Here is a 15,329-nt window from a genome sequence, read left to right as displayed (position 1 = left end):
TCTGGAGCGAACAATTAGCACAGACTTTTTTTGGCAACTTGTGTTTAAAGATTGTACGGTACAGGTTAAGTTCAGAAAATATTGGACTCCCTAAGGTGTATACGGTCTCCCAAGTACATGCCATGTTGCAGAGATATTTTTTTTTTTTACGTGTCCGCACCACCAGGCTTTATTTAAGAATACATCGAGCAAAACGATATTAAATTTTTTTATGGTCCGACGATTACATGATTTCTGGCTGCTAATGAAAGTTTAGCATGTTATACACCATATGCGTGACAACCTGATCTAAGTAAAGTGCATTCAAAGGTAGCGTTTAGGAATTTAAAAAAGACAAAGCTAGTGTCATCTTACTGAAATAAAAACTAATTTTTCAACTTTATACATACGTTTCAGTGCAAGTACACTGCTGACGTACGACTTGTAAACATGGTATGAGGCATACTTAATACCGTCTCTTCTAGAATAAAGTAAAAGAAATATGTACAAGGTAAGTTACAGGAAACTGACGGGTAGAGAAACCGGACAATGCCGAAACAACCTTAATTCTTTACAGGCGGCGTTCATCGAGATGCTACGAGACTTCAATCGGCGAAGAGAAGCAACTATATTACTCTTACGTCACTACGACTTACGATCTACGTTACAGAATATTACCAAGATCACTTAGAAGTACACACTTGACACTTAGTAACACCAGAAAGTTTTAATAATTGGTGTTATCTTCGGCACGAGTGTACCAAGAATCTATGCTGACTTTAGAGCAATGTATGCACTGATTTTCCCTTTTGTTTACAATATTTTGTCCAACCCGAGTTGGAAACGTTTAGTGAAGATTTAGAGTAAGAAAGAACTTAGGTCACGTTCGATAAATATATATAGTAAACATGAACAAACACAGACACAGACACAGAAAGCAGTATAGCGTATAGTGGCCAAGCTCCATTATCACTCTGTTGGTCGTACTGCCTAACATTTTAATTCTTCTATTTATGTATGAATTTTAGTATAGTGATTTATTTATTTATATGCTTTTTAATTGGTTTCTACTTGTTCTTGATGTGTACCATGCGTTGTTACAATCTTGGGTGACGTAAAGATGGAATTCTTTCCCTCACAGTAACTCGCGGGTAGTAAATGAACAGATTTTGCCTCATTTGGAGAAAATTTCTATAAGCACTTTTTGTGCATTCAATTTTTGTAATGTTGTTTCAATGTGAAAGTGCGTCTATAGCACGATCCTAAGTTAGGGAAGTGCTATTGTTCACGAAAACATGTTCTCTTATGCCCTGTGAGATGTCAGAGAGTATCGCGATTACGAACTGTAGCATTAGAAGCACGTATGTTCTGTGAACACATTCACCTACCAACTATAATGAAATATTTTGAGCAATATGTACCCCGATAAAGTTTTGAAAGAGAATACAGGAGCAAATAACGAACGTGGGCATAAACTACTGAAAACCAGTCAGTGGTCTGATGAGCTAAAATTTTTATTTTTTTATTTATTATTTTATTTTATTTTATTTTATTTTGGGACAGGAAGAAAATCAACGGGACGGTGTATAGTTACCGAACGACAGTGAGTTATTCAGTGTCAGTGACATATGAGATATACGCATAGGAACCAGTGAGAATACTATTATACCACAAGCTTTCTCCTTCGAAATACAGAAGACTTGGTAAATCGAGAAAGCCTGTTACGGCACGACTGTTTCTGCAAAGTGTAGGTCAGTGTGCCGTTGGAAAGCTAAATAATAAAGTGCAGTACTTACCTTCTTGCAGTCACCGTAGCAGATGCCCTGTGGTCCCTTCTCACAGGCAAGGTGTACGACGAGTGGAAGCAGATGCAGTAGTACAACTACCAGAGATTAATGCGTCAAGCATTTGCTGAACAAAAGAAGATTTACGCTCTTCGTTTATTAGTTTTAGAATAAGTTAGCTTTCGCTGTTATCCTGTCCTAGTGTTAAGACGTGTTGTGCTGTTTCTTAATGATAAAATTGGGTTAAATAATGAAAGTGATTTTGAAGCAGAGCGATTTCGTATTTTGTGATAACATGGGTCCCAGCTCCTAAAATTCTCGAAAATCATTACTATTATTTTAATTTTATGCACAGAATTTAGATGGAGGCGACGATCTTCACGGCGACGCTGCTCAGTAATAGAGGTACGTGAATGTGTTCGTCTTTTTCATTTCGTGGCCGCTACCGTCAATATATTTGCCACGACATTCAGTACCTCCAGTCTTCCTTTTCATTTAATTTAGAAGTCCACGCATTTACGTTCTAAGATGAATAAATGCATTTAACTGTAATTCTTTTTATCTAGGCCAATGGGGATGATTGCACTCAAAATGTACGTGCCTATATCCCGTTCGTATGTTCGCATACATTTGAGTGTGTACAAGCGTAATTATATTTAAGACTCATTTCCTACACAGTATTAACGCTATTTTTTCCCACTCATTCGCGTATGTACGTGCCCTCTTATTAGATGTAGTCAGTCGGCCGCATTCTTTAATAATATTATTTGCAATATGCAGTGGCTCAGTTTCCACAATTGATCTTTGCCTGTGTCGCAACAGCGCTTCACACGAAATATTTATTACGCGACATCCACAATAACTTTTATTTCAAAATTTCGACGACCCACTGAATAAAGGTTCTAACAATGACAATAGCAAAACATAGTAATATAAGAAGACGAGTTACACGCTCCAACATCACATTACAATTAGACGATTTGAGCGCTTTATTAAGATGTAAATGTTACTAAGGGATTCGTTACTCGGGTGGCATCTGATGCCTGGTCCAAATCTGAAGGGCCTGAGATCTCCTGATCGACACATTCTGCTGTTATTGCTTTTCTGTTGACAAAAATATACTCCCTGCCTTCTTTTATAGTTACAGGTCCGCTTCTCATGACATCTATTGGTCATTTCTGCGTTAGGTAAGGGTGTCCGAATGCTTTTGATCCGATACTATATCTCGCCTGTAGTTAGGTGGAATACATAACCGTGAGAAATCAGGAAACAATTATCTGTAAGGGAAATATCCAGAAATGTTCTTTCCCCATACAGTATTCTGGGAAATATGTTTATTTTGTCTAGTAAAACATATAAAGAGAGAAAACGAAAATTGTGATTTAATTTCGTTTCGTTACTGTTAACATATCTGTGATAGGCCTAGCAGGAGGTAGGGAATTGGACGAGTCCTATTGACAAACACTTTCACAGCATTTGCCTTGTGAGTGTCAGGGATCCACACATAACGAAATCGTGACGGAGATAAACCCATTTGTACTTCTGCCTCCTTAATATGAGTTTGGTATTTTATTATCTTCTCCCTTTCATAGGCTACCTCGCATAAGAGCATCGAGTCGTTCTTTTCTCAAGACTGTGAATCCATATATACATATCGTTCGCGTTTTTTACAGCTTACGGTATGCGTCATGAAACCAGGATCTCCATTGGTATACGCCATCTAGATCTCTATTTCTTATTAATGATAGCTACTTTCGATGTGAATAGCAATTCAAGTTCGGTTCTAAGTTGTGAAAGGGGAGAATGAGCTGGAAGTACACAAAAGTTACGGGAGTGTAACACTATAAGTAATGCAACCTACAGGGTGTTTCACAAGTTATCTTACACACTTCAAGAGCTTCTAGAGGGGACTTAGAAGATCTCGTTTTACATAGGAATCCATGTCTGGAAACGGTTGATTGCCATGTTAGAAGGAAAACAAGAGCTACTCAGCCGCACGTCATCAGAGTTGTAACTGCTTTGATGTGGCACCACCACAAATTCCTCTCATGTCCGATCCTTTCCATCTCAGAGTAGCACCTGCAACCTACGTGCAGAGTTGTTTTCTAGGTGTATGCCAGTCTCTGTCTTCCTCTACAGGTTTCACCCTCTACAGCTCACTATAGTACTATTTATTCCTATTAACACAACCTGTAATTCTTTTTCACTTTCACTGAAGACAGTAATGGTATCAGCGGATCTTATCATTGTATCCACTCACCTTCAGTTTTAACCCGGCTCTTGAACCTACCTTTTATTCCCGTCATTGCTTGTTCGTTGTACAGATCGAAAAGTAGGGGCGAAAGACTACATCCTGTCTTACACCCATTTTACAGTGATCCGTGTACTCGTTTCTTAGTCTTTCAGTATTATTGTTCCCTCATAGTTTTTGTACGTACTGTATATTACCCGTCTTTTCCAATATTTCACCCGTATTTTTCTCAGAATTTCGAATATTTTGTACCATGTTACAATGTCGAACGCTTTTCTCAGGTCAACAGATCCTGTGAACGTGTCTTGATTTTTCTTCAGCCTTGCTGCCATTATCAACTTCAACATCAGAACTGCCTCCGACGTGTCTTTGCCTTTCCTACACCCAGACCGATCGTCATCTACCAGATGCTCATTTCGTTTTCTATTATTTTGTATATTATTCCTGTCAGCAGCTTTGATGCATGAGCTGTGCGATAATTCTCCCACTTGTAGACTCTTGCTTAACAGTGATATTCCGACTGCATTCTTAATGTTACCGTCTTTGCTTTTAATTTCTCTGAAGATCGTTTCGGCCTCTCTGTTTGCTGAGTCAGTTCTTATGACCTATGCATTGATTTTTCCTGGCTAGTTTCTTAAACGTCAGCTTACTCTTCAACATTACTAAATTGTGATCAGGATCTTTATCTGCTCCTTGGTACAACTTACAGTCCGATATTTGATTTCGAAATCTTCGAATAACTATGCTTTTGCTGGAGTCTTCCTATATATACCACTCCTGTCATTTTACGCTGCAGTTGATGTTACCCAATACTCGTCTGACCAGAAATCCTTGTCTTCTCTCCACATCACTTCACTGAACACCATTGTGTCTAGACTGAACCTTAGAATTTCCCTTTTCAGATTTTCTAGCTTTCCTATCATGTTCAGACTTCTGACGTTCCACACCCCGACTTTTAGAACCTTTCATCGGTTATTCAATCTCTTTTTCATGGTCACCTCCCTCCTTGGCAGTCCTCTCCTGGTGATCTGGATGGGGGACTGTTCCAGAATCTTTTGCCTATAGAGAGATCATGATGACACTTGTTCAATTACAGGTCTCATGTACTATCGATACACATTATGTGCCCTTAATGCAGTGGTTTCCATTGCCTTCTACATCTTCATGCCGCTAATTATTGCTGATTCTTCCATCTTCTAGGGGCAGTCTCCTACACCATGGGGCAAGAGAGTGCCCTGGATCTCTTTTCTGCCCTCCGCCCTCTTTGACAACGACATTGGCAGAATGAGGGTGACTTCTTATGCTAGAAGTCTTCGGCTGCCACTGCTGATGACTTTAAATCAAAATTTAAGCAGTGACGAGGTTCGCACCTGGAACCCAGGACGTTTTGATCACTGGTTAAAGCTCTATACTTTCTTCTTCTCACAGTTTTGTTTATTACAGATGGCAGCTAGTCCTCCTTCTTTTCCTGATTATAAAGCGACGTACACGGAAGAAGGATCTATTTGCCACCGCCACTTTGACAGTAAAAGAAAAAGTAACATATACGCCATTACAGACATGTACTCCTAATTACGCCTCTCCCAATAGCTCTACCTAAACTTAACAACGGTGGCAAGGAAAGGGGCGATAGGGTGTCATATACTTGTAAGAGAGAAGAAGGTATTTTTTTCTTCTACTGATCATATTGATTTTTTTTGGTAACGTTTGTAACAGAGGAGATTTCTTTTTTTTCATTTTAAGTATCATGTTGCTTTTTTTCAGTGAGAAATCAATAACCGCCTTCTCGAAAATGAAGGAGGATCATAGTGTCAAATATCGAAAAATTGGGCATCTGACGAGATCAACTGCTTTTTGCTGGGTCATTCCAGATAGGTGGCTGGTCGTAGGAAGCACTCCAGAGGAAGATGGAGAAGTACTGCCTGTGCAGTGTCTTGTGTCCGCATAAGTCCAAAAGTAGAGAACACATTTCTTGCCAATTGTAAAATAATACTGTACTGCAAGGGCACGGAACCAATTCACACAGTGAATATTCGTCTGCCGATATTACACGTAATCCTGGAACAAAGGTGTCATGTGTGGTGTAAATAGTGCAACAGAGGAACGTTTGAGGAAAGCCTGAATTCGCTGGACCAACTACCAGACATCTACTGCTGGTGATTTCCACCCCGCAAAGCGCAGAATCGGCGAGGTGAACTTGGTGGAGACAACAACGATTGTTTACCGTTGACGGGGACATACCACAGCGTGCATTAGTGTCAAGACTAAGAACGTTCACAGCCCGCCATATATGACACCGCCCATATTTCTGGTGCTTCTATTATATCACATTTGGGGTGCAGCCCTAGACCACGGGTGCACCTGCAACTAGTAGGTGGAAAATCAGACTGGAAAGGTCAAGATTCGCAGGATATGTCATGAGGATGAATGTCGACAGAATGACCGAAAGAGTATGGAAAAAAAATGGGTATGACAAGGGGAGAGCCAAGTGGCAATTTGGTTGTTAAACTCAGGAAGGACTGGTCAAGACTGAGAAGTTCAAAAACTGAGAAGGCAAATACACATATATTTTGCAATGCACCAGATATCAATGACAGAGAAGGGCAGGAAACGACAGAGAGTCACCAATGTAACCGACAAAATCATACGGAAGATCTCGAAAGGAGGGCAGAAGATGAGGATGAAGAGGTTCTGGGGCAGAAGTAGAAAAAGCAGTTCACGAGGGCCGAACCAAGAAAACAAGAACTTTTCTCACACACTAATGCGCGAAAAGAGATTCTTATTGCCAATTGCCCTGCACCACGAAACAAATTTCCAGGAGTCATAGTTGTGGAATACAGACTAGAAGGAAAGAATGATTCGAAGTTAACGTCACGACAACGAATGTGTTACGGCCTGAGCACAAGCTTGGAATGGATCTACTTGGGGTAGAAATTGTGAAGTGTCCTTACCACAGGAAGCATATCAGCATTCATCATTATGGCATCAATGGAGGACATATGTCTGTATGGCGGGGCAGGGTTTTTAACCACACTCATTCCGAAGGAGGATCCAATCCTGAACCATTAGAACCATACTTTATTTAACAGTTTCAGGATGCCTACCCTACAAATTGCAATGATGATTTACTTGAAATATATACTTGTACAAGGCAGCTACAGCTACATTAGTCATTGAAATGATTGATACCACGGTACCGAAGCATACACATACTTCATGAAATCACATTTGTCAGATATTGTTGTATGTCACCTCCGCTATCACATTACTATTTTCTTTATCGACGAAGCTTCGTGAAGTCTCCGCTACCAGCTACGTCATGACTTGTTGGTTTATTATTTCTTTGAGGCAGACATCTAGGAACATTGGGTGTCGATGAAAAACTGAGCGACAATAAGATATTCTGTTAGTCGCAGCAGTGCTCTGTGACCTTGTGATTATACCAGATCCTTCACTGTCGCATTTGGAAGGCAGTCTCTGCTCAGCCCCTTTGGTAAAGAGTCACGGAATCACGAGTACTTCACATCACGCAGTGGCGAGCCTTATAAAAGCTCTGCAGCACGGGCTCACCTCAGCACTTCCATCAACATGAGGGCAACAGTGGCAGCTCTTCTCCTGTGTCTTGTGGTGAGTAGTAAGGACTGGGACTTTATCTAAATTTGTGCTCTACGTACCTTTACTGGTACTTATTTTCACATCCACTTACAAACACTGAATGCTTCAAAATGTACCACAATTTTCTACCTGTAGCAAGCCATTCTCGAATCTAAGGGCTGGATAGGGCTTGAAACTTTGTCGGTTCTTTAAGCGACTTCGTATTAGTTCCATACGTACAAATAAAGACAGTTGTGCGATTGTACCAAATTCATCAACTTCGTGTGAATCGTTTATAAACTATACATGCGTAATATCAGTAAATAATCTGCATCCTCCTTCTTACTGGATCAGTATTTGCGAGGGTAACAGCCGAAACCTGTGTCTGAGCATCCACACGTTATTACTGGCGGATTTAAAAAATCGTAAAACATCAGTCCAAAAAGTTTCGAGATTATATTAGTACAAAGTACAGAAAAATTAAGATGGTGGTTTTAATGCTTAAGGTATCCAACGTACCACTCCCACACTTGATTACAAGGCACAGAACATCCACACACCCATGAGTAACTGTCAGCGAGATCTATCTTTGACATGTTGTTCAACTGTTGTGTCCCATTGGTTTGAAAGTCCGTTATAGTGTTAAAGCGTTAACACTTCTTGTAAATTTCTGCACTATGTCATTCTACAGTGGCCTCGATTTCATAACACGAAATCTCATCAGCAGTGATGATTTGTCCGAGAAAAGAACTGTCCACGTGTTTCGTTTCAAGCTAGTCACGGCAGGTGACCAGGCATCGTCGCTTTCGTTCAGGAGTCAAGACGTATGGGACAAACCGTGTACACACTTTCCTTCTCTTCAGGACATTCTCAAGAATGCCTTAAACTCTTAGAGCTGTTGCTCCATTGCGATTTCTGACACAACAGTGATTACACCGTACGGTCGCACGTCGACTATGTACTTGACACAGCCTACTTACCTGCTTGAACTGACTCGTCAAATGTATGTCTGTGTTTTTTAGTTGTTCGGTTTGCCACTGTAGTTACTGGGCTGATTCGCTTATACGCCAGAAATAAAATCAGTCTCGGAATTTTCTGGATGGTCGGTGAATGTAGAAAAATACCACCAGATTTTCTTCCTCGTGTCTAGCTGGTACTTCACTTCTAATGCTTCTAATGATCTTGCTTCTGCATATCTACATCTTTTATGAAAGATTACAGGATATTTCTTAACATCTGTTTGCAGCATACGTTTGTCGCCGTTTGTCACTTCTTCAGAGAGGTTGAAATTTCTCTAGCTCTGCAAGTACAACATCAGTAATCCCTCTACAAGAGCCTATTTTCAAATGATATTATTGGGTCAATCCTTATTCTTCAGTCATGTTGTGGTAATAATCGGAGTAGTACAACTCTGACGATACACAGGTAAATATGAGAATTCAACAAACATAGCGATTAATCACGAATATAAAACTTGGAATAATCATGTATCAAAACCCTAAAATATTGCTATCGAGTAATTGAACAACGTAGCAGATGTTATGCAAGAGCATTATTTAGTATACTAGAAGCTCATTACCAGGAGTAGTTCGCTTGCTTATTTATACCACTCTGATAGTAGACAGCAAGGGAAATCAAGTCTTATATACTGACGGGGAAAACCGCATCACCAAAAAATAAATGATGTCGAGTAATGAAATTTCAGGAATAGATTTGCCGAGGTAACATATTTAAATCATTAACATTGCAATATCACACGTTAACGAAAATCCGAGATACGGTATTGGAAATATCAAATCTTGGTACATCAGTAACCGATGTAACGGTCAGATTGTTGCATGCAATCACGCAAACACGAATGCATTGTGTTGTACAAATGTCGGATGTCAGTGTCTGGGAGAAGGGTGCACGCCTGCTGCATTTGGTCGGTCAATACAAGGTCGGTTAATGCTGTTTGTGGAAGACGCTAGAGTTGTCAACCGATGATTTCCCAAGGCACATGTGGATACTGCAGAGCGTAGGTGGTTACAACAGCAATATGTGGACCAGCGTAATCCTTTTGGTAAAAGCTGTTTATGGATGGGAGTACTGCAGGTCGAATCACCAAACTGATGTGCATACTTCCAGTCAGGGTGCGTGGGATGAGCACGAGACTGCTGGTACTGCCATACAGTGTGGCACTCCACACCAGACCATAAATCCAGTCGTAGGTCCCGTGTGTCTAGCACGCCACTAGGTAGGTTGCAGACACTCGGATGGTCTCCAAAACACAGCCATCACTGGCACTGAGGCGGAGCCAGCTTTCATTAGAGATCACAACAACCTTTTGCCTTGCCCCCTTGCAGGCTCTCGCTTCACGACACTGACGTCGCAAATGGCGGTGGTTTAGGGTCAGTCGAGTGGACGCTACAGAGCATCTACGGCAGACCCGTCCTTGAATTAACCAATTTATAACAGTTGTTTTTATCATTGTGGTGGCAACTTCTGCTCAGCTTGCTGCTGCAGATGCTGTACGATGTGCCTGAGCTAGACACCGAGCACGATGGTCTTCCCTCGAGGTAATACCACACGGCTCTTTGGAACCCAATCTTCTTGCAATTGTTTATTCTCGCGACCATCGCTGCCAGAAATCATGTGCAGTGTCCACATTCCTGCCAAGTCTTTCTGCAATGTCACGTAAGCAACATCCAGCTTCTCAAAGCCGTTTTATACGACTTTGTTCAAACTCAGTGACGTGTTTCTGGCGAAACACAAATAAAGGCATGGTACTAACTCAAATTGACATCAATGCATACAATTCTTTATGATTACTTGAAGTAATCATCAATAATCGTTGAACATGTTCTTTCATTCACTTTCTGTAATAAAACAGTAAGATTAATTTCTAATTTGTGTCAGTGAATAAAGATGCATCTGATGATACAGTCCTAATAGTCACAATTCATAATTTCTGCGATTCATTGTCTTTGTTTCAAAACTACATTAGCAGAATCTTAATCTCCGTTCAGAAGGAATACCACTTCAAACTCATCTACATATATGATGTACTTTACAATATGACATTCTACTACAGGTATCAGCATGCCGCAGCCAAGAGACTCCACCTGGTCCTCCTGGACCAACTGAAGGGCCACAACCAACTGGTCCACCAGGGCCACCAACCGGAGGTCCTGATCCAACTGGTCAACCAACCGGAGGTCCTGAACCAACTGGACCACCAGGTCCACCAACTGGAGGTCCTGAACCAACTGGAGAGCCCCAACCAACTGGAGGGCCACAACCAACTGGTGAACCTCAGCCTACTGGAGGTCCTCAACCTACTGGACCACCAGGGCCGCCTGGCCTTTTTTAGCCTGGTGTTTTCTAGTGATGCAAGATTAGCGCACCTGGAAACGTTAAAGCATTTCAGCTTTTACTTTTATAGTTGACTTTAACTGTGTTAATTGATGGAAGTGTTCTTATGTGTAATAAAAATCAATTCTGATTAAACCAGCAATGAAAAGGCTCCATTAACGTTTTATTTACTGTGTTCTGCTAAAGCAACCAGTTCTCCAAAAATGTGGTACCAATATATAAAAATTATTACAGGAGTTACTATCGGTTCATACCTCATGAAATTCTTTACCACATGATTTGCAGTTCCAGAACATGCTGTACGTTGCCGAAGGATTCCGTGTTACCGACTACATGCACTTCACGAATTGATATGAGCAAATATATCTTCAGGAAATACTCTTGCCATCTATAAAAAGCCCTGTTCACAGTGTACTGATATATAACCTTCGAACGATATTCAGGCTTTGATGTTCTGTAATACAACTTGTGACCTGAGATGATTTCTTTGAAATCTATTTTCTCGTCCTTTAGTTACACATTTTTTCCTCTTTCTATGTATTAGAATTGGTACACATATATAATTATTTCTTCTTCTTCTTTCGTTTCACCCTCTTTGGGGTACGCTGGATCAATCATTTCTTTGTGCGTTGTTCTTTTCTTAGGGCCCAGTATTTCTTCATTCTTTCTGATCTTCTTCCCCTCTCTTCTTCCGAAATGAAGGATTTGGACTTTTGTGTGAATTTGTCTTGGAACCTTATGTTTTCATCTTTAGTAATTAATTTAGCAGTTCGATCAATAAGTGAATTTTCTGAAATATTTAATTCCACTAGGTCTTTGTCAGTTTCTTTAAACCAGTTGGGCTTCGTTTTTCGGTTACGGAAGAAGTCAAAGATTTATTTAGTTAATCTGTTGGAATTCATTCTGAGAAGATGACCATAAAAATTTATTCTCCTTTTTCGCATAGAATCTGAAAGTTTTTCAATTTTCTTGTAGAGAGTTTCATTTTTAATGTATATAATCTTATTGTCTTGAAATTTTGGCCCAATGATTTTTCTTAAAATTTTTCTTTCCTTTATCTCAAGTTTCTCCATTTGGCCTTTGAAATTCATGTTAAGTGTTTCTGCTGCATACAGTGCTTCTGGCTTAATCACTGTCTTGTAATGTGTAATTTTGGACCCCCATGAAAGGGATTTTTTGTTGTATGTATTTTTTGTTAGTTGGAAGGCCGATTCAAGTTTATTTTTTCTGGATTCCATTGCTTTGCTTTCCCCAGCATTCCAAGTAATCCATTCTCCGAGATATTTGAATTCTTTTACTATTTCAATCTTCTGTTCTTGAACTTTGAGGTATTTACATGAGTGCTTGATGTTTGTCAATATCTTAGTTTTTTCAGAGGAGATGTGAAGACCAATTTTAGCTGCTTGTTTCTTTAGTTCAAGGATTTGCTCCCGTGCTTCTTCCATTGTTTCAGCAAACAGGGCCATATCATCTGCAAAAGCAATGCAATTTACTTTAAGGTTCTTTTTTTTGCAACCCAGTCTTATACCACTCTTAATATTTGTGTTCCATTCTCTGACTACTTTCTCAAGAGCACAATTGAACAGCAACGGTGAGAGCCCATCGCCCTGTCGCACTCCCGTTTTTATTTCAAAGGGTTCCGATAGTTCGCCCATAAATTTAACTTTCGAAAATGTATTCGTAAGGGTCGCTTTTATAATATTAGTTGTTTTCTTATCCAAACCCATTTCTTCCAGGACTGATAACAGAGATTCTCTATCAATCGAGTCATATGCTTTTTTGAAATCAATGAAGGAGATTACGTATGTCTTTGCCCTTGATTTTTGGTAAGCCATGATGTTTTTGAGGTTCAGTATTTGTTCCGAACATGATCTACCCTTTCTAAAGCCTCCCTGGTATTCCCCGATTTGCGGATCCAATTGCGGCTCTGCCCTGTTCAAAAGGACTTTAGAAAGAATCTTGTACGTTATATCCAGCAGTGATATTCCTCTGTAATTGTTGGGGTCTATCTTCAAGCCTTTCTTATGGATAGGGTGGATGAGAGCTGTTCTCCATTCTGCGGGGATCTCTTCTTCTTTCCAGATTTGATCGAAAACACATTTTAGGGATGTAACTGCATTTTTGTCAGCCTTTTTCCATAGTTCGGCCACTATTTGATTTTCTCCGGACGCCTTGTTGTTTTTAAGTTCTGAGATGACCTTCTGTAGTTCTTCAGTCGTCGGTGGTTCTGAATCCGGCTTCTCACGGTTGTTTGGAATGGATTCAAATTTTTCAAGGATGGGTTCACAATTCAAGAGTTTCTCAAAGTAGCCTGCTAGTATTTTGCAGTTTTCCATGTTGTTGTGAGCGATGGTCCCATTTACATCTCGAAATTGGAGGGTGGGTGCTTTGTATCTTGATAACCTTTGTTTGAAAGTTCTGTAAAAGCTCCTTGTGTTGTTTATAATTAGTTCAATAGTGTGAGTCTTAAATTTCATGGGTCTTCTTTTATTTAATTAATATGTTGCCTTCTAATAAAAATATTTATCTGGGATCTTCGTAGATCCTAGCATATCTCCCAGAACGAATATTACCGCATCTCAAACTTAGCATATCTCCCAGAACGAATATTAACCGCAACTCAGTGTAACATCAGTAGTAGCAATGACAGAATGGATGGAAACGAACCTCTTTTTGACTGCTCTTACGTGGTGCAACCATTTATAAGGAACATGTCGCTAATGAGAAATTAAGCTCTATTTATCAAGATATAAATAGTAATCAATATGACTAGATGACTGTCCTCAGTATTGTTTTAGAGTACCATCACCAATAAAATAGAAGTTACTAAACTTAATCATACCGATATGACCAAACCGTTCAGTTTGAACCAGAATGGCTATGTGGATGCTACAACATTAAATCTAAAAGATTAAATAGGAAAGAAAATGAACTGCGAGTCATTAAGGAAATAACGAGCAGATGCATTGTCTTTTCAGTCGAAATATTATTGAAGGCTCTCTAGGCAATATGTAGCTGTGAGTAATACACAGCCATCCATTTCAAATTGGGTAAACTGAAATATTTTTGGAATTCTAAAGAAGAACTATGTGATTGCTGATTAAACTTCAGTAAGAGATTCTTCAACCATGACGTTTCAAATTATTCGAGGTTGGTTTTTCCAAAAATTTCAGAACTAGCCTTTCGTGATGTATATGAGAATAATACTACTGCCCATTTATATGTAGGGGCAAGATATTAGCACTACATAAACTTAACGCGAGTCCACATATTTAAAGGCTCATTTTTTCTCGCATAGCATACTTTAATGTGGCTTGGAAGGGACTATTCTTAAGCACAAGCAATACATTATTATACTGCACTCCTTCAGGAGACCCAAACCCTGCTATGCGAGCCATGTTAAATTAATGGACATTTTATATTGTGCTGCATGGCCTGTAATGATAATGTTGTATAGGGAGATGATGAGTTTGTTTGAGGCATGTTCTCAAAAGAAATTCAACGCAATGGTAATTATTCTTCAGATAATCCTTTTTTAATCTCCTTTTTATAACTAGAAAAATTAAAAACAATGATAAAATGCGTCAATTGACAGGCAGTACAAATACCAGAAATTGTATGTCTTTTATCGCTAGTAGTTAACTTGAGAGTGTACCTTATATAGCGAAAGAGAATATTTGTGGGAAATTATGTTTGAATGTTTAAAAACAGTTCATGAATGCTTTGCCTGTCTTGCTCGTGAAAATATTTCTTTTTCCTCGCATCACTCCTCTTTCGCTCGTTGTTTATGAATAACATATTACTGATTACGTGATTTCGATAGAACATGACACCTAATAAAATTCGCTTTGGTGCATATGACACTAGAATGGTATACTCCAAAGGGTATAATGTACTCTGCCTACAAACCTTGAATCATTATATGGATTATGTTTAAATGGACCAGACACTTGGTTCGAATACAATAGGTACCAACGACCAAAGCATGTATATGCGCTTAATTACTCCTACTAAATATTGTCATGGTCATTGTAAAGTAAATTTTCAGAAACTGCTCTGACTCTGAGTTACTAAACAAGTGTCCCCAAAGGATTACACGGAATCGGAATTAGAGAGTGAAGAACGTGATTTTTACTAGATTTCTGATCCTCATATACCTGAAACTTTTTTTGCAGAGAACGTCGTAGTTGATGTGATCTTATACCTCATTAGAGCTAGGAGCGTTGTCCGCATTGTGACAATAAACTGTTGTTGTTTCGTTACTGATTACGTCCATGAACGCTTGATCTTCACACAGAAGCTATTTTCAGGCATATAATAAGTGCAGTGTACTAACGATACAATACAAGGTCAACAACAAAGATATT

General features: G+C 39.5%; 1 protein-coding gene across 1 annotated transcript; it reads left to right on the top strand.

The window, feature by feature from the left end:
* The first annotated feature begins 7,488 nt into the window (after positions 1–7,488).
* Positions 7,489–11,117, top strand: LOC124595443 (proline-rich protein 2-like). Its single transcript, XM_047134187.1, has 2 exons — positions 7,489–7,641; positions 10,682–11,117. Exons 1-2 carry the CDS (start codon positions 7,603–7,605, stop codon positions 10,958–10,960), a joined length of 318 nt encoding a protein of 105 aa, XP_046990143.1. The 5' UTR covers positions 7,489–7,602; the 3' UTR covers positions 10,961–11,117.
* The last annotated feature ends 4,212 nt before the right edge of the window (positions 11,118–15,329 follow it).

This window comes from Schistocerca americana, chromosome 2 (genome assembly GCF_021461395.2).
Source record: "Schistocerca americana isolate TAMUIC-IGC-003095 chromosome 2, iqSchAmer2.1, whole genome shotgun sequence".
Classification (NCBI taxonomy): Eukaryota; Metazoa; Arthropoda; class Insecta; order Orthoptera; family Acrididae; genus Schistocerca; species Schistocerca americana.
The sequence above is the reverse complement of the archived record's forward strand: the minus strand, read 5'-3'. Positions and strand labels throughout refer to the sequence as shown.

Excerpts from the sequence above, each read along its gene's own strand:
- LOC124595443 (XM_047134187.1), top strand. The coding sequence starts at position 7,603 with ATGAGGGCAACAGTGGCAGCTCTTCTCCTGTGTCTTGTG. Across the intron at positions 7,642-10,681 it reads CTCTTCTCCTGTGTCTTGTG|GTATCAGCATGCCGCAGCCA; the intron begins GTGAGTAGTAAG and ends ATTCTACTACAG.